Raw genomic sequence first — 26,981 nt, forward strand, 5'->3', positions numbered from 1 at the left:
TAAAGTTGTTCAGGAATATATGGCTGAGAGAGTTAGCTGATTGGAAGTTAAAGTAGGATTCCAAAAGCCAAACTTTGAATTAGAATTTTTCAGATTCCTTTTTGGGGGTGAGATAGGTAAAACCATCTCCTGATCCATTTTAAAATTCCTTAATGGAAGTATAATTCCATATGTTTCTGTCTAAATTACAAATACATTCACCTGTATCAGAGGTACAGAAGCTATGGAGATTCTGTTAATTCTGCTTCATACTTAAAGTAACTTCTTTTTTTACTTTTGTAAGAAAAAACAGAGTATTGTTTAGCCTCCTAGCAGCAATTTGGAATATAAGAAAAGAATTCAGGAGTTTTGATGGGAATGTTACTAAGAGGAACACTTTGCTGCTTGTCCATCTTGGGGTATATCTTGGTATTAAAGCTAACACTCCTCAATAGTGAGCTGCCACTAAAAGGAATGATGTTGCTTTTCTGTACAATTTCTGCCATGTGCTCTTGCAGTCTTCTGGTGGTCATGTAGTGATTTGGCTTGACTGAACCAATAGAAAACTAGTCCTGCAAATGAGTGCTTTTGTGTTCAGCTGAAATATCTCATCCTGTAAATGAGTGAAAGCTGGATGCAGTCTTAATCCTAAATGTTCTTAAAATTGTTTCTTCATCTATCTTCAGTCCATTCAATCCAAAAATGGATTTTTTGCACATTCAGCAGTCTGGACTTGGGAAGTGAGATACATGCTCTCTGACCTCATTGGGCAGAAAAGCATTGATTCAATACTGTTCTCCAGGCTGGATGTTTTGTTTATAGTTTAAGCTTTGTAGGAGTAAGTGTACCTGTTCTCTTTGGTGGTGTGGTTGCATTCTTTTCTGCTGTTTTAGTGTATCTTAGTTTTCATTTGATAAATCCCACTTATCTACTTCCTTCAGTTTCCATATCATAAGCAAAGTTTCCATTTTCACATCTTTTAGTTTTAAAGATGAATATAGGGAGTAATTTTTAAAAAAGGATGGAGTGGCTTTGAAAATCTTTTGAAAGTTTTAGGTTAGTCTGTTGTAGGTTTAGTTATTTGCTACCTAAGTTTTGTGTTTAAACTTTACAGATAAGAGAATTTGGCTTTTTGTACACTTACTTAATTGCTAAATATTTTAGAAAGATGATAGGAAATTTCAGTATTTATGGGATAACCAGAGAGGATTAAATTAAACTTCAAGGTCTAGGGAAGGGTGCTTGTAAACCTAACAAAGGTCTCTTAAAAAAAAAAAAAAAACAAACAACAACCAAACAAAAAAACCCCCACCAAACAAACAAACCAAAGCAAACAAAAAAACCCCAAACAAACCTACAAAAATTCCAACACTTTTCTGTATAAGCTGATTAATAGGTTTTAATGAAGAAGATACAAGAATAAGGGGATAAGGAAGGTGTGGATAATGGCTCTACCTAGTGAAAGACTCAAAGATTGAATTTGAAAGAATGTTATTGGTGCCTCCATTGCCATTTTTGAGACAACAGAACAATGAGTCATTTGTAGATTGTGAAAACTTTCATAGGATGATTGTCCTCCTCATTTCAGAATGTTACGTGATAAATGTAAATATTTATGAAATTATACAATATTAAAATAGGTTGAAATGAATCATACAGTTCCTATTTCAGAGTAGTTGTCTCAGGATGTCTAGGGATTCAGCTTTAATACGATAACTCTTGAGTATGGTCTGTGTAATCAAGAGACCAATCTTCTTAATTTTTCTTCAGTTTTTAAAAATCTGTATAGACCTAGAATAATGCAGATTCTGGCTAAATCTTGAAAGGCCCTGTACAAGTGAACCTCTAGCAAATAACTTTGGAAAGGTGTTGCTTCTTACGAATCAGAAAGTATTGATAGTGTCTAGGGTTATCTCCAGGTGAAAGATTTGGACAGGATGTTGTCCTGTCTGCAATACAGCTTCATAGAAGAAGTCGACCTCATATTTTGAAGGAAAGAGATAGGTGCCTTGGTGGTGGATGGAACTGACTTGAAGAACACTTAGGGCACAAAATTAATACAGTGCTGTTCATATCTTCTAAAGCTGCTTAATAAAGTTTGGAAAGTTTCAGTTGGAGGAGGTTTTGAGTTCACACAGTTTTTGTAGAATACTGTACTGTTGACAACATTGTTTCTCAAGTCTTCATCTCTAGAAACAGTGTACTTTGCTTCCACTTTGTTATAAATATCATGCCAATTTTGAAACATTAATAAAAGTAGGTTTAATATTCAGTCTTTGGTTTCCAATAAAGGGCGCATAGTAGCAGTGTAATTTTTGCAAACTTTTTTGCTTAAAGTTGTAGATAAACCTTGCTATAAACTACTCGGTAGATTTGCTAGAAAAGCTTGTGATCGAGTGCTATGTATGCTTGCCTTTTTGCTTCCACCTAGAATCCAGGGCCATTACTTTCTGTAACCATTTCAGTGAGCTGCCATAGTTTTCAGTCTGTACTGTCACCTGATCCAAGCATGCGCCAAAATACCCACCGTTTCTGGCTACTGTCTGCTGAATCTGCTTTGCAAACCCTTAGTTCTTAAGCTTTTGCCTTAGCAAAAAACAACAACAGACACTCTTACGGAGTGTACTGGACACATGCCATCCTGCTTCCCTAACTCTAATTGTTTATGTAAATCCTTAGCTTTACTAAACTTGTAAATGCTACAATGGCATCCCCATGTGAAATTGTGTGGCTCATGTGTCAAAAAAGGCTGCTTGTTAAAATACTTGTCAGAAGAATATGAATGCTACACATTGCACTGCATTCAGTGTTTTGTATCAATTTATTATTGCAATGTCATGGTGTTTGATTTTAATTGTAGACAATCATTTTGTGTTTTAATAGGCAAAGGTAAGTTCCTATAAACGGTGAATGTACAGTATTTATATAAAAACATACTGATTCGTATTTTTAGCCTCTTTCTGGAGAAGAAAAAACCTCAATTAAATGTCTTAAGCGGAGGACCCAGTCTTCTTTACAAACGCTTGTTTATGCATGACTCGTATAGAAATTTTTGAACTTGTGCAATGATAGTTTGTTGGATTTTTTGAAAGATATTGGGCCTGATCCTGTTAACACTGAAGTCAATGGCTGGAAAATTGTTCTTATCTCTAATTAAAGACTGAAAATGATCCATGATATTACAGTAGTTAACAGTTTTGTTAATTCTGATGTTGAACAGATTCTCAGAGAAAAGAGTTAAATGTTGCTTTAGCAAGACATAGTGTTTAGCAACTTTACAACAATATGTGCTTTCCATTATGATAAGGCTTTCTTGTAGATAAGTTAGGTGAGAAAATTGTGTTAACTTTCTTGGGAACTTGTTCCGAAACCTCAATTTAAACTATAAATTTTTGTGGAGGAAAGTTAAATGTTTGCATATAGTTTGGGACCCGTCACTACTATTTCTACCTTTTCTGTTCCCCTTAAGCATATCTGTTCCCTTTCAACATTTCATTCTGTTTCAGTTTTTACTATGGATACATACCTTTTCAGTGTCATATTCTTGTTTGTAATCTTATTGTTTATTCCACAGCACTTTCCCTGTTCATCCCCAGTCGCTTCACCTGTTGCTCACTTTCAACTCCTTCGTCATGACTTCAAATTTTCTTGCACTTTTTGTCATAGAAAGATCATTGGTGACAAGTAGGAGCAGTTTTTGCCAAAAGGTGCTTAAAGGTGTGAAGAGAAAAGTGATGATTTAGTAAAACTGGCTTTTTTTGTCTTTGTTTATGTCTAGAAAAAGGTTACTTCTCCTTTGCAAGTATTTTTCTGTGAAGTACAAAAATTTGTGTGGCTATTCAGTCAGTGTTTATAGCCAGCTGCCTGTGATCAAGTCTAACTGAGCAAAAATTGTTCTGCATAGTCAGTGAACCACTTTTCCAACTACTTACACTTTTATGTTATAGAGAAAAACACACATTGATAAGCAATCTTCGTGTCCGTGATTGGATGGGGAAGGAGGAATTGCTCCCAAGATCCGTGTCCCTTCCACCATGAAGAGTTAGTGATAACATTTACAGAATGTGCTTGTGGTCTCCTATACAGCTCTCCGTTTTGTCAGATGATGTAGCCTTTGCCTTAAAATGGATTTCCAAAGTTGGTCCGTTCACCTACCACTAGTGCCATTAACTGGTGGCAGCAATCACAGCCTCTGCTCAGATAGAGGTGCACACAGAAAAGAGAAGACATTTTGCCTCCCACTTTCCTTTATGTGTACCACAAATGGTTCTCATGGCTGAGCTTGGGAACTCCAGCCCTATGATGTAGTGGGTTATTTCTGCATCATTCTCAGCTTTTGAAAGCTGAGAAGTGTGAAACCTTGCTAGCAGGTACTCCAGCCATCAGAGTCACGATTACTGTGCATCATCTCGAGCATTTGATTTTCCCAGTCAGTGAAAGTGTTTAAACAGTGTTTCCACATTGAGAAACAGCGAAGTGCAGTGCCTCGAGATTGTACTAGTAATCCATTGAAACCTGCTGAAGGTAAACTCGGATATAATGGAACATGATTGATACAGTTCATGAAAATCCTTGGTTTGTTTTGTGTCTTAATGTGTATATTTTGTCTTGATTGCGGAGAACCTTCATAAGAACTATCACTGCAGGTTTTTTTTTCTGTTCAGTGTTCATTTCTTTAAAGCAAAGGTGGCATAAACTCCAGTCTGCACATCCAAGGCTGCTGTTAGTACAGTGCTATGAGTTACACAAGCATTAACATCCAAAGTTAGGTATAGTTGAATATACATACCTTTGTGCTCTTTTTTTTTTTAATTAGAAAATGATCATTAGTTTATTTTAGAAAGCTGAAAGCCTAGTTCTAAATGAAAAGTTGAAGTAAATTCAATACATCTTGCCGTACAATATTTTTGTTTCAGCAACTTTCAAAATATGCGTATATCTGCATTTTTCATTTTTGTTTGTCATGTTGTCTGAGAACCTAGTGTATGATACAGAGTTATCATACACTAAATTTATAAATATTCCTGATAGTACAAAATTGGTTCCAAATGAATCTCAGGTTTTGACATTGATATTTTAAATTACAATTCAGCAAGGAGATCTCAATGGCTAGAAGTTTGAACCTGTGCAAAGTTCAGCTGATTTCAGGGGAATTGTATAAGAATCTTACCTACTCAGAACTGTTTGTAGCATCTGAGTGCCTATTGCTTGTTATTGGTTTTCCACCTTATTTTATGTATCAACAGTTAATATAGTTTTCAACTAAGTTCATTGGTACAGGTAAGCCATTTTGAAAAAAAGAAACAGTTGACAAAGTCTAATTGTAAATGACAACACTTGTTTACTTCATATGTAAAAAGCTTGTGAGGCGAGCTTTATTTCTGGGAAACTAGTTGCTGAACAGTTAAAATAAATGGATTGCATAAACTTACTCTAGTAGCACTCTTTTCTGCATTTTTAACGTAATATTCAAGAAAAGCAGGTAGGATACATTTTAACATATAACCTCAAAGACAATAAAGGTAATTAGAATCCATGGAGGGGGTGGGTAGAAAAAAGGTGCAGTTGTCAGATTACTGAAGCAAAGAAGCATTGACAAATACATAGTCAACATACGTCTTGTACTTCTTAATGTTAATGTAGAAGTAGTTTCAAATACCTGTGGCTTCTCAAAGTTAGAAGTGCTGAAATGAGGACCACAGAGCTGTGTGTTTGATTAGTGATACAGTCTTGAACAAATATGTTTAAAATCTGGTTAACAGAGAGAACTGCTTGCAGTAGGAAAAACTATTGAGGTTATTTCAAAGATGTCAAGTGTATACCGAAGTAAAATATTGTTTTATTACTACAAATACTGTTTCATTACTACTACTACTACTAGTTTTTCAATATTACAGAGTATCTGTGATGCTTTGTTGCAAGTTACATGCTGCTCTCGTGTTGTTGAAAACTGACAGTATGGTCTTCAAGTGGGTAGAGATTGGAACAGTATCTACAGTATTTTGGTGTTACCTGTCATATGGACAACAACAAGAATGCAGTAATTTGTCAGAACCTGTTCACATGGGTGATAAACAAGAAAATTAATGAAAAAGCCCCGTTAGTGTTTGCTTGGAGTGCGATAGCTAGGAAATAAAAAGTGTCCAGTACAACAAAACACTTGAATATGAAAAATTTGACTTTTCAGATTAATTGCATGAAGCTTTATGTTAGCATGGTGCAGAATAGTGAACTGATTTATACTTTGTCTTTCAGATGAACCAGAGACACGAGATGCATGGTGGGCAGAAATCAGACAAGAAATAAAATCCCATGCCAAGGCATTGGGTTGTCATGCTGTAGTGGGCTACAGTGAATCAACTAGCATTTGGTAAATCATGATGATGATTTGATTTTCAAAATGCCACAGAAAATTTATTTCATCTTCAGTGGATTAAAAATTATGAACTATTTCAACACTGTTGTTGGTACTGTCTAGTATGCCTACTTCGGAGAGTTTGTTAAAGTAACTTTCTGAGATTTCACTGTTGTGCTGCTTTTTTTTTTGAAATATGTTTTGGGTTGGGTTTTTATTGGGTTTTAAGTTTTTTCTAATGAACATTGCAGTTTTTCTTTTTAAAAAAATTTTCATGTTTGCTTTTGTAGTAACAGTATTAATTTATCTATGAAGTTTTCTAAACCTAATCTACCTAAATAGTTAAGACTGTTCCTAAAAGTGTATGTATTGCAGTTTCATTATTGGGTGACAACTGGCAGACCAGTACTTAAATGCTAAACTTCAAACTTAAGTCACAAATTCTTTACTAGGAATGTATTAACTCTAAGTTAAAGGAGAATATGCTGCCTGATAGATCTCAAATACTTTAGGTGTAAACGTTCTGTATTTCTTTCTGGAAAATGCATGTCATTATTTTTATCTTTCTGTACTTCAGTAGTGTTTTAACATATTAAACTGCAGCTCTGCAGTAGTCTTTCTGAGGTTGAATTCCCCAGCCCTGTATCGTGTTCAGGCCAAAACTCCGGTCTCTTACTGTATTCCCTTTGGCTAAGAAAATTCCAATCTTGTGTATTTTGGTGGCTTAATAACAAACTTTGTGAGAGGCTTGGAGGTTGGGAGAAATAATTTGGGATTCATCTAATTATTTGTCGTCCTCTCTGGCCCAGGAAAGGTTGTGTCTCTTTCTAGCTCTGGAGAGTAATCTATGAAGAGCTCCTCCTGGGGCCAAGTATGTCTGATTTTCTGTCAAACAGAAAAGTGCTCTGGCTCACTAGTTGTTTTGAATTACTTAAAGAAAGTAACTGAAGCAAACTCAGACATCTGAATTTGTTTTCTGTTAAGTTGATTTTGCCTAAATACTTTGAAGAAAAAGCACTAAGAATTTGCTTTTTTAAAGAGAGAAGTTGGAAAAAGAAGTTTCGTTTTATTTTGCAATTGATAAGTTGAAGAAAGAAATAGGGAGTTATACAGTGCTTTAATTGAGTGCACACCGTCTGTTGGTAAAGTAGTAAGATAACCAGAAATGATCAGTCTGAAAGCCACAGCATTGATTACTTCACATCTGTTGCTCCTTCACATTTATTGCTTCACTGCAGGTTAAAAAAACCCCACCAAATATATTGATCTTTCACAAAACTTGAAAACAATTTTTGGAAGTCAAGTGCTTGTGCTAGTAGAGTAGGAAAACAGGAGAACTACTTTACAGGCAAGGCATGGTTTGTATTCCTTATGCTGTCTTGTCTGGTTATGTCCTGTCTTGCTTGGTGTATTAAAGATCATGTTTACCTCAGAATTGGAATGTGCAAGTTTCCATCACTGAGGGATGAACTTACACTGAAAATGGAAGATTTATTCCCTTGGCTGTCAGTCTCCTTGTAAAAAGCATGAATATTTTGTACTTCTTTCTACCTTAACTATGGCGAAAGAATGTACAGAGTATAGATAGGCAATCAGTTACTGGGTTATTTCACGCTTTCATTTTTCTTATGGAATTTAATGCGGTAGTATTTGATCATTGATAAAATAGTTCATTAGAGTTCCCATGCTTACTTGCCAGTTCAGTTTTATTCCATGCTTAAAGGGCAAGGCTCTGTCTGTAAGTACTGGTCTGCCAGACGTGCTATATATGAAAAATTATTCTGGAAAGAGAAACAAGAAATAAAAAAGGCTCATCTATCATTCTAGAAAACGTGGGAAAGCTTTTCTCCGTATTTTTTCCAATATAGTATTTTAAGTACTGAATGTTAGAGATCTGTTTCTTATTTAACAATTTAAGAAATATTAAAAGCTACGTGATCATAGTTTGCACCTCTGAGAGCTTTAACTCTGCTAAATCATGAATATGGTCAGTTACTTTACATGCTAAATGTACCATTATTGTAGTTGTTCATAGTCAAATTTTACTGTTTTGCTACTTTTTATCCTCCAAGAAGCACCCTTGTCAGTGTTGTGTTGTAACTTTGAGAGTGAATGTTTATAAGATCATGAAGCTCTCAACTTCCATTTTACTTTGGTAAACAATTATGCCTTGTTTTTTTTAATGTTTCTTTGCTTTTGTTGTTTGGCTGGATTTCTTTGCATTATTAACCATAGTATTGAAACCAGTACTTAAACCTGGGTAGCCTTTGTGATGTTACAGCCTATTATTTATAACACAGGGCAAAGCTCTTTAGTCTTTCTGTTCAATCCTTCTGCGTCTCTTACTTATACAATGTGTAAGTTTAAATACCAGAAGAGGATTGTTTGTGAGATTTCATGGATAAAATTGCACAAATGCACAAAATTAATAGTTATATTGAATTTATTGAGACTTTTTTACCAGCCTTTTAATCTAAGTTTTAAATAAAAGTAGCACTAAGTAGTAGGAATTCACTTTGTTGTAATTCTTTTCTCTTATAGTGAAGAGGTCTGTATTTTGTCCGCGTCTGGCACAGCAGCTGTACTGAACCCTAGGTTTCTTCAGGATGGCATCATGGAAGGCTGTTTGGAACAAAGGTTGTCATGGCAGCCTGGCTTCTTTTCCATAGGGTCAGAGAAGGGAGAGGTTGATTTTTTTCCTCAGAGCCAAGATAGTTCTTCTCTATTAGGGTAGGTTACAGTGTTACAGTGCAGGATGCGGGACCAACCACTTTACTGCTTTTCACTAACAACAACAACAACAGAAGTAATGGAACTCTGCACCAAATTAGATATTCTGTTTTTATTTCTAACAGTCTGAATAAGGTAACACATTTGACTACTAACCACAGATCATAACTCCGTTTTTTTCTTTGCCGCTCTTCAGGTATCTGTCCCAACTTTATATCACACTATAAAAAATGACAGATGTATGATAAATTATGTAAGCCAAAAACTGCTGTGACTGTGATATGTGTATATATGCTCTATATATACTATTTAAGAGCTGTATGGGAGATAAAATAGCTTGGTTGTAAATCAAAGATGGTGCCAGATTTTTACAGAAGATGTATGTTTTAGTATAAGTTTATGAACAAAATCATGAAACTGAAGGAAAAACATGAAGTTTCCCTTTGTTTCTGCTCTTGCAAATAAAATTTGAAGAATAAGTATTGACAAACAGTTATTTTTGGGAAAAAATAATTAGATTAACTAATGCGTATTGGTAATTTATTATGTGTTTGTCAGGATAGTCATCAAATATTTCAAGGGATTATTGTAGTCGTAAGTAAGGCTATTTATTACACCTTAGCACTTGCATTACTTTTTCCATAATAACCCTGCTAACATAGTATTATTTATTATTCTTTTACTTCGTTAGCAGGAGGCCATTATCTTCTTGTGTAGATAGACTTTTGAAAACTGTAGCCAGAACAGAAATATTTGTTTCTGTATTCACTATATGATGGAGAGAAAGAAACGTCATGTTCATAATATGAAGAAAATTGCATTTTTATCAAAATCTGTATTTTGGTGATACTAAGAGTCTTGGCATAGATTAGAAATGCCAAAGGAAGGTACAACAACTAAGCAAACAAAGCCCATGTTTGAGACAAAATGTATTTGCCAAAGTCTATGATAACTAATGTTCCAAACCTGTCAGATTTGCTTAAGCATCTCTTTAAAATTCACTGAGAAGAATTGTTTATGTGAAACAGAATAAATTTGCAGTGATCCAGTTAGCCTATGCTTTCCTTGTTCGTATTTTTATAGTGGTCATTCCTGGATATTTCTTACGGGCGAGTGGGACTAAGTGTTCTAAGTGAATAACAAGTTTTACCTAATACCTTATCTTAGGAAATAATCTTACTATTCTTCTTACAATGTTAATATATATTGTGCTGCTTCTCAGTAGGATAGTTGGTTTGTTATTTATGTTCTGCTCATTAGGTTTGTGAGGTTTTTGGACACAACCCATGTAAAAGAGACTTTTCTTTGTATTTGGTACAGCCCATTCTCTGTACAACTGTTGTACCATGGACTACATTTAGAAATCATAATGCCTAAAGCCAGCTCAGTAATGTTTTAGGTTTATATAAATCGTTGGTCATTGTATTTACGTTTTCTTGAATCCTTCATACCAAGTTTCAATGCAAGTTTTATTTATAGCATTTTAGCTAGTAGTGTGCAGCCTGATTTTATTCTTCTAATTCATAAAATGCAATACTTGTCACATTGATGTGATGGAGCAGACTATAGCTGCAGCGTATGATTTAAGTAGGTATCTGTAGGTGTTTATACATATGTGCATGTATTGATCATTGTTAATAAGATGCAGATGTTTTAAGTATGTTCTCCATAATGTATTTTTAGGATTGAAGAAGCTTCACCACCAGGTTGTGGATTTTGCCATATACCATATGATGAATTGAACATGCCATTCCCTGCTCACCTCACTTACTGTTACAACTGCAGGAAGCAAAAAGTTCCTGACGTCCTTTTCACCACAATTGATCTTCCTGTAGAGGCAATAGTTATTGGGAAGGGATGTCTTATTCAAGCCAGGTATCTGTCAAAATGTTTCCTTAGTAAGGTTTTGGAGATCTTTGAAAGAATTCCTGTTGCTAAAATCCAGTATGTCATCAAACCTTAAATTTTTATGTTGAATTGCTAAGAGTTAATGACAGTGTATCAGGGTACAGGAGGACGACAGCCTTCTCCTCCCTTTGTTACGTGTCATGTCTGTTGATAGACATCTGCTAACTTACCCATATTGATGGACATTGGGTAAATGTTCTGTTTGTTTTTTTTTTTAAATTGCCTATGGCAATTGCTATATTTTGTCTGCCTGGATGCAAGAGTTTTCATGCTTTAACTTACTGTTTGGGTCTACTGACGTGGTCAGATACAGCTATTGCAGTGGAAACTCAATGAACTGTTTAAGTCAGTTGTGTTAATTCTGTGCTGATGTCCGTAACTGAACATCATCTCTGTAGAATTGTTGGCTATGTCCAGTTTATGGTCTTTGAATTTGAATTTGGAAAAGGGAATAAAAGGTAAAGAAGGAAGGGTTAGCTACGTACAGTCTGTATGGGTGGCCAACTACATGGATAAATAACTGGCTGGATGGTGGGGCTGAGAGGGTAGTGGTTTATGGTTGGTAACCTACCTGGATGGCCATGACAAGTATAATAGAGTCTGCAGTGGGACCTGTCCTGCTGAACATCTTAATGATGTGGAGGGGATGATGGACTGCATTCTCTTCAAGTTTGCCAGTTACACCACAATGAGTGGGACCAGACAATATGATACCTGTCCAGTTTTGTCCTCCTCTGACAGTAAGACAGACATCAGAAAACTAGAGCAAGTTCAGTGGAGGGCCACCAAGGGAGTAAGGAGCACCTGCCCTATGAAGAGAAGCTGTGGGCGCTGGACTTGTTCAGTCTGGAGAGAGGACCCCCCTGGTGTAGGGTTTGAATTTCAGCTTATGGGACTAAACCCAAAGAGTGGAATATGACTAACATAATATAGTCAGAGATGGAATTTCTATGCTTTTTCTTTTATTCTTCTAAGATAAGTATTTTTAGTCTGGTTATGCTTGAGCTGTGAGGGCACTCCGTTTTTTCTTTATTCCAAAGTGTGCCTTGAATAACTTTATTAATAGGAATTTTAAAAGTTCTACCAGTAGATATAATTTCCTATGCTTGTACCTGAACTGTTTAAGAGGTTTGCAGCAACAGAAATAGGTGGTTGCATTTGGGGTCTTACTAGAAGAAAAGCTGAAAATACAAATTTTCAAATAAGATAGTCTCAAGGAGTTCTTGTAAAGAACTGACATTTTATTTTACAGTTGCAGCAATCTAGAAGAATACAACTCATCAGTTCTGAGGCTCAATTGAAATGGGCTGCAGTAACTGTCCCTTGAAATAATCTATTTTTGTGGGGGCGTATTTAACAAATACCAGGCAACTCGCAATAGCAGAGAAGTTGTGTTTGTCTTCAGTATTTGCTTTGACAAAAGTGAGCAGGGCAATTTTTTAAGAGTTGCTGCTGTATCATGGGAGTATTAATATATTTAGCCAAACATCTAGTAGCTGGTTATCTGGAATCTGTAGAAAACTTCTTTACGTTGCATAGTTATTTGGTGCTGTCAGACTATTATGACAAAAACCCTGTGTGATGCATGTTGTTTCTGTCTAATAACAGTCCTTAAGCATGTTTTAAGAAAGGAAACATTACTTCATTCAGTGATTTGCAAAAATACAGTATTTGTAATTTTTGTATTCTGCTTTGATAGGGAATATTTTTTAATGTTGCTGAAGGTTATGTATTGTTCTGTTTCATAAGTTTACTTTTTATGTTACTCGTTTTTATTAATATAAATACACAGTTTCCTATTAAAAATGAAAATCAAATCTTACTTATTGAGACTCAGTGCCTCAGTCTGCCTTGATCTTCCTGATGAGAACTTAATATTTTACAGGATTTTAAAATACATTAAAAAGAAACTGTTTATATTAGGTTACACAATGAGGGAAAAAAATCAAAATACCCTGTGATCACTTTCAGTCTTCAACAGTCCATTAAAACTGTTTATCTGCTGATGTCATGTACTGTTTCGTATTGTCAGGTTATGCCGTCTGAAGAAGAAAGCTCAAGCTGAAGCAAATGCGACATCTATCAGTAATCTCTTGCCATTTATGGAATATGAAGTGCACACCCAACTGATGAATAAACTTAAGCTGAGAGGAATGAATGCTTTATTTGGGCTGAGAATTCAGATCACTGTGGGTGAAAATATGCTAATGGGGTTGGCAGTAAGTACAGTTTTAATCTTGGGATTCTTTTGCTTTCTTACAGTACTTTTTCAGGACACAAAGACATACAAGTGTTGTGGAATTCAGAGTAACTAGGTATATTAAAATGTCATTTTAAGAATAAATGAAGTGGTGGAAAGAATTTAGGTGGCTAATTGTTGACAAATCAGGATAGACTGTTTTTCAGCACCAGAAAAAGAAGATTTGAATCTCTTGAAACTCTGTTAGGAAGACGAGATTATTAGAAAGAAGATGAGAGGAAAAGAAACTTTAAATTGTTTAATGGCATAAATTGTAGAAAAATGATTGTGTTCTTCTTTAAAAGTCCTGTCAAAGAGATCCCTGTTCCTCAAGTTGCATTACAGTTCCATGACAAATAAGGTCAATTAAGTCTCCTAATAAATCTTTTGGTTAGTTGCCAACAAGAAAGGTCTGTTGCCTCTTCTTTGATGGCACTGAAGAAACAAATGATAGATTGGAAGTGTCTTAGAGATAGTCAAGAAATGTTTATTAACAATATTTTCTAACCTCGTTCTGTCATGTGAGGTTAGAATAGTGAAATATGCTGCTTCTTCCTGCATCAGTGTAAGAGGATGCTTGGGTAATATTGACTGGCTTGCATGTTCTTTTGTCTGAACTGATGATCTGTTTTCTGTAAATAGAAATGGGATTGTCACAACTTCAGTGATACTGTAAATGGTTTGGCCAAGTTTTAAATCCTTGAAACCATCTCTTGCCTAAGAGTAACAGTAATAATATTCTTGAAGTGTTTAGCTTGTCAGATACACCTTGCAAAATATACTAGGGCAGAGGTTTTAATTCGTATTTTGTTTGGACCTTTTAGGTAAGTTAAGAGCTCCACCATGGAAAAGACCCATGAGAAGGAGAGAGTTTATTAAAAGAATTAGTGGTTGTTTTAATAAGTGAACAGGAGAGAGAGATCCATTTATTATGGGAAGAGATCATGCTGTAATGTATATGTCACAATGCTGTCCATTATAGCATAAGCATTATGGAAAACTTTATATGAAAATATTAGAAATACCTGCTTATGTAATTGTCATTTTTCTTAATGACTTTTTAAAAGTCTGCAACAGGTGTGTATCTAGCAGCTTTGCCAACACCTGGTGGTATTCAGATTGCTGGGAAGACTCCAAATGATGGCACCTATGAGCAGCATATATCTCACATGCAAAAGAAAATAAATGATACGATAGCAAAAAACAAGGAACTTTACGAGATTAATCCTCCAGTAAGTAAAGCTTTTATATTCTTAAAAATAACGCATTCTGAGTCAAACAGATATATGCCATGTATATCCATGAATTCTTACTGACTGATTCATTTGGAACATAAGTTGTTTTTTAATAGAGATATAGATTCTTTTCACTATATTGTGGGAACCTACTGGAATTTTCAGATCTCTTAAGCCACATATTCAAATCAGTTTGTACTTTCTTAGATTTATTTCTCAGTAAAATTATTTTCAGAATGTTCTGATTCTTAGAACTGTTAACAAATTGCTTATAATTGAAATTATTTCTAAGCTACATAGAACAGCTGTTAATTTTTATGTCCTTTTTAGGAGCTACCTGAAGAAATCATTGGGTCTCCCATTCCAGAGCCAAGACAACGTTCCAGGTTATTAAGATCTCAATCAGAAAGCTCTGATGAAGTTACAGAGCTAGATCTTTCACATGGGAAAAAGGATGCTTTTGTCTTGGAGGTGATAAATGTTTTCAGTACTTATTTTCATACTTCTCTTCTCCTGAAATGTGTATAAAAAACCAGAGAGAAGTTTTCTTACTCATCTCCAAAGACAGTTCTTACATTGTGTATAAATTTTTCCATTTTGTATCAGTAGAAAATGTTAAGTATTGGATTTTGCATTGTCTCTCTTTTTCTTACTCTATTTGCTTAAAGCATAACTATATTATGCCTAGGGACAATATCTGAAAAAAGATTGCACTGCTATTCATGAACATGTAGCAATATCTAGAATTATAACTAAGAGCTATTAAGAAGTGCCCTTCTGCCTACTTCAAATAGCAGTCATGACTGATCCAAAACTTAGATATATTTTTATAAACATTGAGGTTCTGTGTTGTCACACTTTATATTTAGCAAAGAAAAGGCTTGTATATTCTTTCCATTTCAAAGCTTTTATTGTTATAGTTGGATATTCAAAATGACTAGCTTCCAGAACTGGTAGTATTCAAAGCATTCAAAAAACCACATGTATTGAGAGCATGTAAAAGAAGACTTGCTTTTCTGAATTTCAGCTGATGCTTTTCAGAGTTCAAGAATTTACAACTTCAGAGAATACCTTCCAATTCTTTCTACAGCTACAGCTAGAATCAAGAAAAACACCTGTAAAGAACCTAGATCTCTTTTAGCTCTCTATTCACTAAAATTCAAAGATGTGATTTTAACACTGTACAGTTTTGAACGAAGGAGCCAAGTACTAAAAAAGGCTAGAGTTTTGATCATCTTGTAGATACAGCTATTACAAATACCTGTCCTAGACTAAGAAAAAGAAAACAATTTAATTAAATTACAGCCTCTAATTGCAGCCTAAGGTACATTCAAGACTTTCCTTTTTGTTATTCTTCACAAATCACTGTCTTCATGGAAAATAATGTAGAAGAAAGGTTGTAGATAGGGAGAATGAGAGAGCGCTGTAACAGCAGTTCATTTGAAAACAGAGGTAAGAAAGGAGAGTGAAAAAAATAACAGGTTGGGAGAGGTTGATATAATAAATCGAGATTGGTTGGTGCTTCTGCTCTTTGAGTAAATTTTTGCTCTCCAGTGCATTACGGGTATACTAGGGTCAAAGTAAGTAAATTGGGAAGTCCCTAAAAGTAACTTTGATGCTAGCTAACTCTCACATTAAAAAGAAACGAGGTCAGTTTTCATCAGGTATTTTTTGCAGCTGGTCTTAACAGGTTTTTGTTTTTGTTTTAGTATCATTGTCTGTGTAGACTGACAGGATTGGAATTGTATCCTCAAAACAAAAGTCATGATAGATGCGCTCTCAGGCACTGTATTGAAATGGATGAGCCAATCAGAAAAGACTTTGATAAATGCAAAAAGGGTCGAATGTCTTTGTAAAAAATAGAGGATTGTGTAAGGCATAAAAAACCACGAACCCAAAGACTGTTACATTGCAAGAGACCCTTTGGACAAGTTATGAAAAATACTGGAAAAACATAAGCCCAGCCTCTGTTTCACTTCTAAAGGCTGTCAAATAGAAGAGAGAGAGCAATAATAAAAGCTTGGCATACTTCTGTGCAGTTGCCTCTTAAAGAAGCTTGATACGTTATAAGCAAAGATCAGCTGGTTAAGGACTGCATTATATACTGCAAGCAGAGTTCAGCTTTTTTTTTTTTTTTACAGTTTTGGAGAATTCTTCCTTCTACCTTATTTATTAACTGTAGTATATGCACTTGGGGGTGTAGGAGGAGATCTCCATGTGGAGGGGAAGAATGTAAGTACACTGTAGTGTACTACAGAGTACATTATAAACAGTGCTAAAGTTAGCGAGAAAAATAAGATCTGATGGTTAAAGACCAACATTTACTGGTTTACATTATGTGAATGTATTGGTCCTAGAATATGTGTCCCTGAGTTTTGGTAGTTCAATCTTTATAGAAAAAAGGACTTTTCATCTGTGGATCCACTTACTACTGTCTTTGTTAAGAAATTGGGTATCAGAAACAATATTCTCGGAGCTTTAGTGAAGCTCCTGACTCTGACCTTTCAAGAGTAAAATCATTGTTCACTGGAGATATGTGAGAAAAACTGGTAAAAAATTCACTGTGATGAGGAAATGCTAAGAGATGCTGGGAAGGCAATTACGAGAGAAGTAAGGCTGGCTGTATTTTTTTTGGAGGGGGAAAAAAGAAAGACAACCCCTCTTACTTTGAGAGGGAGAAGGAGAACAATACCTGACAGAGAACCCTGTAATACTGGAGTTAAAATATAAACAATTTCCAAAATACTTGATAAGAAAATGTTGGAAGTTAGAGGTAAACTTGGATCTCTTGCAGAGCAGTAAGGCAGAATGAACCTAAAGACACATGACAGAAATATTTAGAAGGTAGCAGGGCAGACATGCTCTCAGTCTGATCTACAATAACAGAAGTCGTTAAAGATTGGATGGAGTAGAGGTTATTTGGATAGGAAAAACTAATAATGCCCAAATTTACCTTTTCCTATTTGATTTTCTGCTGTTCATATTAAGCAAGGTTTTTAAAGTCCTGGGAAGATTTTTATGTTATTGGAATAGGCAGAGAATGATCTCATCAGTATAATACACCTTAAGAGAGCCGTAGTAGCCAAAGGTCCTTAACTGGAAAAAGTTGTAAGTTGTTGTGTGGAACCTTGTTCAGCATTTTAAGTTGTTTTAAAAATTTTTGTTTATCATTCTTGTTTTATCTACTGCAGTTTCTGTGTGTTCTGTGCACATTGCTTTATTTTTAATCCAATTTAATTAAGGGAACTATTTTTCAAGTGTTAAGCATATCATAGGTTGCTAGTTAAGATTCTAGAGGTCTGGTTGATGGAATCCTTTTTTAAAATCTCAACTTAGCTGCCAGATATAGATCTCATGATGACAAAGTTTTTACATCTTTCTGAGACTTCTGACTGGAACAGCAACATGATTTTTACCAATTATTCCTGTTTCCAGATTGATGATACAGATGCAATGGAAGACGTACATTCTTTACTGACAGATGTTCCACCACCTTCTGGTATAGTTAAAAATGTGTCTTTTTTTCGTTTATACTGTAGGCTGCAAAATGACAAAACAGAACTGTTTTTATTTAAAAAAAAAAAAGTTCAAGAGTAACAGTAAAAATACTCTTGAAGTGTTTAGCTTGTCAGATACACCTGTGAAAAACAAGTCATTAAGCCTTTTACGAGGATTGTTGCTTATTGAAAACTGAAGTAAACACGGTATTTTTGTGGCATTTTGTAGTTCACTGATTTGTACTGTTGTTGCAAATTTGTTGTTACTTCATATGGGTATAACAACTGGATCTTTTCTACTAGTATACCAGTTTCAGAAGATTTTTAGACTGAATGGCTAATTTGTAGGTTTCGGGGTCAATGAAAGCAGAAGTACAGTGAACAGAACGTTCTTTAAGTATTTGTAGCCATATAATGCGACATATTGGTGTTGTATTCCAAGAATGTTACTTAAAGTGAGCAATTTGCCCTTACAGCACTCTGGTTCAACAAGTGCATTTGTATTTTCCTTGCTTTGGGATTGTACCATACTGTCAATTTAAGTCTTTGTGTTCATTGCATTTGTAGTCTCTGCTGTTAAAAACAAATACCAAAATTATTTGGAATTCTTAAATCACCCACAGCATTTTTATCCAAGTCAGTATTGGTCATTTTCTGTAGAAGGCAATAAAGTCAAATAATAGAAGTAGAGTAGTTTCTAATTTCTTCAGTGTTTTTTATAGATGTATTTTTAAAAAGTGTTGCAACTTGAGAACATAAAACTGATTAAAGTGAATAATTTTCAAAATTCAATCATGAGACTTGAAATCGATGTCTTTTTACTTCACAGTACAAATATGAATGTTGGGGCTGCATTGCTGGCAATAGGACTTTGTGAGGTGTCAATTTAGTTGTCTGCATTTAAAATTATTTAAGAACCCAACATGGGGGGGGTGTACTGAATCACTCAATGTCTGCTTGCCGGTAGGCAGCAGGCGAGAATGCGTTAATGTAAGAGCAAGGAAAAAAAATCCCACAGAATAGTATGCTAAAAGTTCATAGTTCAGCAGCATCCTGAAAGTAAGTTACTGTCTTTGTAAACAATAGCCTTTGTCAAACTTTTCTGTGCATTTGGCTGTTTGCATTTTGAGCCCATGTGCGCCTTCAGTGTTCGTAGAATTTTGCATCAGGATCTGCGCCCATGTAAGAGCCAGCTTCTTATGCTTGTTTTGTATCAGCCACTGTCTTTCTTTGGTTTTTCCTTTTTTAGGAAGAATAGTGAATCATTGCTTTTTATCAGTCGTCTTTATGCTATTTGTGGTTGTATAGGTATCTGTCATATCCTCCAATGGAACTCCTGGATCTGGATAGGAGGCTAATGTAGTTGTCCATTATATGGAAGTTGCTCTGTACATTTGGTCATCCTTGTCCTCCCTCTCTTATTTTTATGAGTTTCCCCATGTTTCCTGAGCACATATCTGTTCCCTTCCTAATAATTGATATCAGTGTTTATCGTTTTGAGTACTGTTGAGCTCAGAATTAGCCTTGTCATAGTTATCTATTATTATCACCAAATCTTTTATTCCTCATCGATTATCCATTGTTAGGTCCTGCTGCAATTGATTTTACTACCCTAAAATAAGGCCACCAGCAGTCACCTCATTTTATCCTCTTTTGCAGATAAGTTATGAATACGTTTGAAGCATACAATCCTGAGTTACAGATCTCTCCACTATGAAAATTGAGCATTTATTTTGACCCTCTCTTTGCAGTCTTATAATAATTGTATTTCCTTCAATGGTACTCCATTCTACCCTTCAGCATATTAGTTTCTTAAAGAGTCCTTGGTGAAGGATCTTATGAAATGCTTTTTGATGTCTGAAGTAGACTGTATCAGTCAGATGTCTTTTGTCTACATGCTTGTTGACAGCTTGTGAGCCATGACTGTTACTTAGAAAAGTGGTACCAGCTTCTCTGCAGTGGCTTGTTTTCCATCTGCCCATGAACTCTATTTTCTGGAAGAGCTTCTACAGGCCAGGAATACAGATACCTGTAATAGGCAAATTAGTAGGTCCCAGTCACTACCAGAAGATTAAAGAATTCTTTCCTCTGGTAGTGGGGTAATTTTGAGTTAAGAGTTCAGTGCCGATTAGTCATCTATTTCATCTTTTGCCTTTCCTGTTGTTTATATGAATCCTTATTTTTCATTTGCCTATGTGTTCCAATATCTCCTTTAGACACTTTTAAGGCAGGTTCTCTGATGGAAAATAAACAATTGTTGTGGAAAGCTCCACTACCGTGGTGAACATTGATGTAAAAAACTGCATGTTTTCCACTGTCATGTTATCATCCGTGCATATTCTTTCTATATCTTACTTGACTCTTAAGCAAGATTTCTGCTTTTGATGTTCTGAAAGAAAATCTATTAATATTTATACCTTCCGCAAGCTGCTACACAATTTCTTTTCTAGCTTATTCTGTGCATTTACATAGGCCCTACCAGATTTTTCTCTTTTGTGCTCATTTAGCTGTATCTTTAGATTTTCGACATTGCCTATTTGCTGTTTATTACTTTCCTTACCCTGCTATTTAGTCGTTATGCTTTTTTCTTTTTTTTTTTTTTTCTTTTCTAGTCTCTGTTAGTAAGTGCTACATATTTGCACTCAATCTCTAGGTAGTATCTTTAAAGCATCTCTATGCTGTCTGCCAAAGGTTAGCTTTTTAGCTTTTCCTATCACACCTTTTTAATACGTTTCCTCATTTGTATGTAGTTTGTGTATTAGAAACTAGGCAGGGCAGTAGTGGATTTTGGGTGTTTGCCCTTTGTACAGGAATGCTTAAGTATATCTTGATCAGAGCTAAAAAACTTCTTTGAATGCTTCTCCCTGCTCAGGACCAACTAGTCAAGAGTTTCTTGTTTTGTGGGTTCCACAAGGAGTGGCTCCATGAAGCAGTCACCAATTAGTCTTAGCATCAAATGACATGAGTTACCCAGTCTCCATGGGGAGCAACTGTCATTGTTGCATTTCATGCCATTGTAGCCTCCCTCATGTTCCTCAACATGATGGTATTTCTGGCCTTGCTTTTTGGCGGTTGAAGAAATACTCAGAATAAGAACTCTGTAGTGAACTAGTTTTTTAGAAGTGGCGAGTTCCATCTTTCCTATCCATTTTTTCACTGCAAGTGTTTCTTTTGTATGTTATATTGTATTCTTCAGATGCTGGCGTTTGGTTTTTCAGTGTTGGTCTTATTTCTGGTATATTATTCAATATTCAATATTCAATATTCAAAAACACATGAGGGAAAATACTTGCAAAACATAAAGTAAGGTCACATATGTTTCTTTAAAAGTATTTTTATATTTCAATGTGCAACATAGATTTCCCCAAATATTTTCTTTACAGGTTTTTACAGTTGCAACACAGAAATTATGCCTGGTATAAACAACTGGACACCGGAAATTCAAGTAAGGTTATTCAAAGAAAATTAAAACTTTTTTCCCAAATTGTGTAGAAATATGCTGTAGTAATTTAAATATGTATTAGAGATCACTAATTTTGAAAGATAAATTAAAGAGATACTCTTGGGTTAGAAATAAAAGTAGTATTTTTGTCAGAAAAATAGGGTATGAGAACCTGTTTCTATGTGGTTTTTTTCGATGCTGTTATGTAACAGAAACCGGGTACAAAAATACAGAAATTAGAAAATAATTACAGTAAATATGAACGTTAAGGTTCTGGGCATTTTTATGAGCTTGGCTAGATTTTGAAGTCTCTTAAAAGAAACATTGTTGACTGTTACTTAGTGTGAGGTACTGAATATGATAACATTAATAGGTTAAGATAAATAAGAACTAGATAAAGCTACTGGATATCTTAACCTAAAGAATAGGTTAAGATAAATAAGAACTAGATAAAGCCAATCTCTACTAGAGTAGAGAAAAATTCCATTTATAATTAAGTTTAAACGTTTTGGTCATGTTTGTGCAACACAATTCAGTCTCATATAGAGAGATTTAAAACAGATCTATCTAAGTGAGCTTTTACACCTAATTGGCACATTGCAAGACTGTGCTTTGCAGAAGTATAGCTCAAACCTGAAAACAATATGACTGCACCAGCAGCATACTCTCAGGTTGGTGGGATTGCCTGTGTATCTGTGTATGACATTCCATTATTGTCTAGATTATTGTACATAATTAACATAAAATTTTCAACAGCAGTTACAAAATATGTAGCAGGTAGAATGACTCCTTTATGAGGCAAGTAAAAAGAACATAGAGTTTTTAATATCTTGCTTAATCACTTGTTTCATGTATTCATATACATTAGTTCACAGAAAACTTGCCTTGTGTTTGTAAAATTTCATAAGCGATAAGCACTTTACTTGCCTTAGTGTTGCTACAGTTTTTTCCTTTTCTTTCCATCCCCCTTCCTCTCCCCCTCCCTCTACCCCTCCCTCTCCTCTTACCATGTTACGCATTATTTGCCTTCTTTATGAATTAGTTTTGTTTTTAATATAACATACAGCCATATATTGGGGGAAAAAAAAAATGTGTTTGTTTCTAATTCAGATGTTCACAGCAGTAAGAGTATCCAGATTAAGCAACATTAACCTAACAAATCAAACACTTAATAAGAACTTTAATGATCTCTGTGAGAATCTGTTGAAGGTAAGAGTCTTACTTCAAACATTTTTTGAGTTGTTCAATTGAAAGCAAAGTAAAATCAGGCTATATTGAAAATAACATTTTCTTCGTAATTACTTCTCGGAATAAGACTGCAAAGAGTCTGTAATTAGTTTGTAAGCTGCTTTAAAAATAGATTCATCCTTCTTAGTATATTAGGGATTTCCAAAGCTTTTTGAATCAGAGTGAGTCCTTTGGTAGTGTACTGTAGAAACAGAAGTATAAAGACTGCTACACATTCAGCTACACATAGATTACATTCTGTCTTTACTTTTCACACCTGTAATTCTTCTTCAAGAAAAAATTAATATGATTAGATGATTTCTACTATGAAAAGAGTTTTGATCTTTAATTTCTCTGAAATAAACCATACATTTTTTAGAGTAACACAAATAATGTCTTATCTTCAACAGAGCTTGTATTTTAAACTACGATCTATGGTTCCCTGCTGCCTTTGTCATGTAAATTTTACAGTTGCTCTACCAGAGGATGAATTAGTTCAGGTAAGTAAGCTGCTTCTTTTGACTTTCAGCATGTAGGCATGCCAGTTTTGGCCTTTAATTAACATTCGCTGCTCAGAGTAAACTAGGCTAGGATTTCATTTACTAGTATGTCCGGGGAATTCTGAAGTAAAACTTTAGGCCATAATCTTCAGTGAAGAAAAAGGATGACCTATGAAGTTCACCAGTTTTGAGAATCATGGGACTACATGGCATTTCATGAGCACAGTGCATCTTAATAGTGTGTATCTTTTTAGTTAGATAGGAAACGAAAAGCCCTGACTAGATATCCGTTAAAAGGTGTTACCACATACACTACAAGAATATGGCACACTAGTTTTCTAAGTATGCTGTCATTGTAATTGTCTGTTGTTTTTTTTTTTCTTTCAGTTTCAAGGTGATGCAATATACTTCATTATTTTTAAATAAAATGGGTTTTTTAGGAGTATAGCATCATTCTTGTGATCAATTAAACATCTCTCTCCTTCTCTTACAAATACAATGATAATGAGTTTTTATGATTCTTTTTTATGTCAGTTCACCAAGAAAGAAAGAAAGAACTGATGAACAAAATCATAAATGTGGGACAAACACTGTCAGGTGTATGTTCTAACAGCGGACCTTAGTATTATCTTTTATGCTCTGCTGTGAAGCGTTTTTAATATGTCTACTTGGAGTATATTTTTTTCCCCCTATTATTTTTCTATGGAAAAAGCTGGCTTTTTTGCAAAATTATTTTTGCGGATTACACGAGAGATTAACTTACCTAATATGCCATATATTTCTGATTTGCAGATTGCAGTCACAGCTGTTGCAATTACATTTGACAAAACCCAAGCATTACAAGCCAACAAAGCCCCTACAGAAAAATCACAGCAAAGAGGTAAATGTTGTGAGGCATGTAAAGATAAGAGATAATCTTTTTCTTTCCTTTTTTTTTTTTCCCCAGTACCTAGTGAGTCTACATTTTAATTTCAGTTACATATACATATTTTTACGGGGAAGTTCTATAAAATCATAAAGTCATAACATAGAGGTTTTTAGAGTTCATATATGTGACCTCCAGCAGGATGGCTTACTTACCAAGTATTAGGTATTTGCTTGTACGTAATCAACAAACTTACAGTAACATGAAAAAAACGTTTGGTATTTCCTCATTCCATGTACCATCTTTCCTCGAATATTTTTCTCTAAAGAATTAGTGTAACAGATGATGACATTCTATTGTATTTTGAAACATGCAGTGTAAGTCATTAGAGAATACTTGTTCTTATAAGTAGCAAATTTTGTCCTTACTTCAAGAAGGCAGAAAATAAATTATTCATAATACTTAAAAAACGCTCCAAAAAACCCTTAAGTAATATTTTTGGAGATCAGTGAAGCATATAGCATTGTGGAGGGAATAGAAGAGACTACCGCAATCTGCGTGTGTCATCTTGCTAATGAAGCACCATCTTACACTAGAAATGTATGTATGCAATCTGGATATGGGAATTTAGACAGAACTTTGAAGAGACTCCATTCTGAAGAATGCAATTAGGTAGTAGAACAGAGCCATATGGTTCTAAAACATCAGTTATACCTTACTACTTAAATAGTAAGAGTAAATTGTTTGTTTTCTTTTATGTGAAATAAAACACATTACTTTTTACTGTAACGTATAGCTAGTAATATATAGCTTAATATTTTTTTCCTGAAAATGTTAAATCAAATCCCGTTCAATGGAACACAGGTTCTGTTCAATTTTGCAGCTGGATTTATTGTCAGACATCTAACTGTTCATACAGAACTGCATCACTATATGCATATGCTGAAAAAATCTGTTCCGGTCAGACCTAACTAAATTGAATCTGTAGTGCTTATTATTACTGGCAAATCTTATTTTGCTGGTTAATTATCAATTGTTTTCTTTGTTAAAGCTTCTACAGACAATGAAGAACAGCTACAATTTCCATTGGAACTTTGCTCTGATCCCCTTGCTTCTCAACCATTCTCACCAGCTAAAGGTCAGTTAAATGGAAGAATGTTGAACTATTATTTTTTACTGATTTTGAGTTCTGCTCTTTCATTGTTGCAGTAGCTTTAAAATATCTGTACTTACACATGCTTTAAATATTCTTTGCTACCTAAGCATAATGGATATGTTCACTCCTAAAGTCAAATTTTTTGAGTCACATAAGATGGGTTGGCTAATCGTTCTGTATATATTCTTTTGTAGATTTCCTGTCTAGATAGATTTCTTCCATCTTTGCATTTAGAATATTGAAAATGCTGCAAACCACTGGGTGATGGGTGTCATTTGACTTAAAGAATTATAAATTACGTAATAGGCTTGCCTCATACTGCTTTGGTTCTGTAAATGGCCCATATAAAATAACTCCATGTATTCTCAGCCTCAAATAATTAATCTCTTAGTTATCATGGTGGGAAATACTTTATCTAGCAAATACTGGTTGTTCAGCTGAGCAAAATTGCATGCAATTTTTTTTTTAAGTGAAAAGAGCCTAAACTTGCATAGTAAACAATTTGTACAGTGCAGCACATTTTAGCTGTTACACAGATGCTTTATTTTACCTGAGATAGAGCTGCATTTCAAGAATGGTTGTCACAGTTCTACAACTGTATTAAAAATTAGGTCATCATTGTTGATTCAGCTGTCTTTACTTCATTCTCTATTGTTGGATTATCTACCCACCAAAATGGCTAGTGATAGGAAATTTAGTATCTGTGAATTATTGTAAATGTTCTCTTACTAAAATGTTAAAGAGCTCTCTTTTTTGCCCATTACCTAAGTTTATAAAGGAGGGTGCCTACCCCATTTACTTGTATTTTCAGAGGTCAGTTTAATTTCAGCAATAATATTCTTATTGCTTTGTATCTTTTTTTATTTTTAGGTATTTGTGTGTACTTAACCTTTAATTGGTCACATTATGAAACTGTTAAGCTTTCATTTTCAAAAAGAGGAGCTATCCAGAAATTTCTGACTGGTGTCTTTTCCACTGTTACTAGACAGTGCTACTTGTATAATAGGCACTGACCAGTAGAGGGTAGCCTGTTCATGTGTATCACTTTTCGTGACGTTCTTCACATTCCATATTGTACTGTACATCATTTTAGAGGCTTTCAACTAGGTAGTTACTTCATCTGTCATTTTTTCGCAAGTAGACTCGAGGTTTCATTGTAGTTACATTTACTTAGCAGCTTATTTAATATATTGATACCTTTTTACATACTTTTCTGTAAGATTGTTATCTTAAAAATATTTGTATACAACCTTACACAGTAATGACCTTTAGTAAATGATCATATTCTAATTTGCAAGACACTTAGTAAAATTAATTATTTATGCCAGCTTATTATGTGCTATCAAAGTACATAGTGTAGTATATATAGAAGATTTTTTTTCTCGTATTTTACTCTAAAATTTTTTTTTGTAAGAAGAAAGCTGTTGTCCTGTACTACATGACTCTGCTCATATATTATCTGAATGGAATTCATTTTGTCTTATTAGAAGTCCTGGAGGGTGCAAGTTCCCACACAGGTATTCCCGCTGCTCAGAGAGGTGAGTTTACTTAATTTACCATATGCCAGAACAGAATGAGCATTCTTGGGATATTGGTATACTCTTTTTGGATGTGTCTTAATCCAGGAAGTGTTTACTGGTTAACTGAGAATGCATGCTCTGGTGTGGCTTAATGATACCATAATATTTTGATGTGTTTTTTAATTACAAAAGTCAGATTTGTTAATAATAATAGTGTCTCTCTGTCAGATATATTGATATCACTTTATCTGACAGAAAATTAGTTCCCTGAGAGAGAGCTTTTTTGCTTGTCTTAATTTGAAATTAGCATGTATTCTTTCCGTTTCTT

General features: G+C 34.6%; 1 protein-coding gene across 1 annotated transcript in view; it reads left to right on the top strand.

The window, feature by feature from the left end:
• The window catches only part of C2CD5 (C2 calcium-dependent domain containing 5), a gene marked incomplete at its 5' end in the record, with an annotated part of 63,069 nt that overhangs the window by 30,226 nt on the left and 5,862 nt on the right, over positions 1–26,981 (top strand). The window contains 13 exons of the mRNA XM_009572887.1: positions 6,235–6,349; positions 8,876–8,971; positions 10,748–10,939; positions 13,005–13,191; positions 14,279–14,443; positions 14,777–14,917; positions 17,882–17,945; positions 21,327–21,388; positions 22,496–22,594; positions 23,023–23,112; positions 23,905–23,992; positions 25,029–25,115; positions 26,621–26,671. Coding sequence (XP_009571182.1) covers positions 6,235–6,349; positions 8,876–8,971; positions 10,748–10,939; positions 13,005–13,191; positions 14,279–14,443; positions 14,777–14,917; positions 17,882–17,945; positions 21,327–21,388; positions 22,496–22,594; positions 23,023–23,112; positions 23,905–23,992; positions 25,029–25,115; positions 26,621–26,671 — 1,437 coding nt within the window. The remainder of the gene's footprint in view (positions 1–6,234; positions 6,350–8,875; positions 8,972–10,747; positions 10,940–13,004; positions 13,192–14,278; positions 14,444–14,776; positions 14,918–17,881; positions 17,946–21,326; positions 21,389–22,495; positions 22,595–23,022; positions 23,113–23,904; positions 23,993–25,028; positions 25,116–26,620; positions 26,672–26,981) is intronic.

Source organism: Fulmarus glacialis, unplaced genomic scaffold (genome assembly GCF_000690835.1).
Source record: "Fulmarus glacialis isolate BGI_N327 unplaced genomic scaffold, ASM69083v1 scaffold9562, whole genome shotgun sequence".
NCBI lineage: Eukaryota > Metazoa > Chordata > Aves > Procellariiformes > Procellariidae > Fulmarus > Fulmarus glacialis.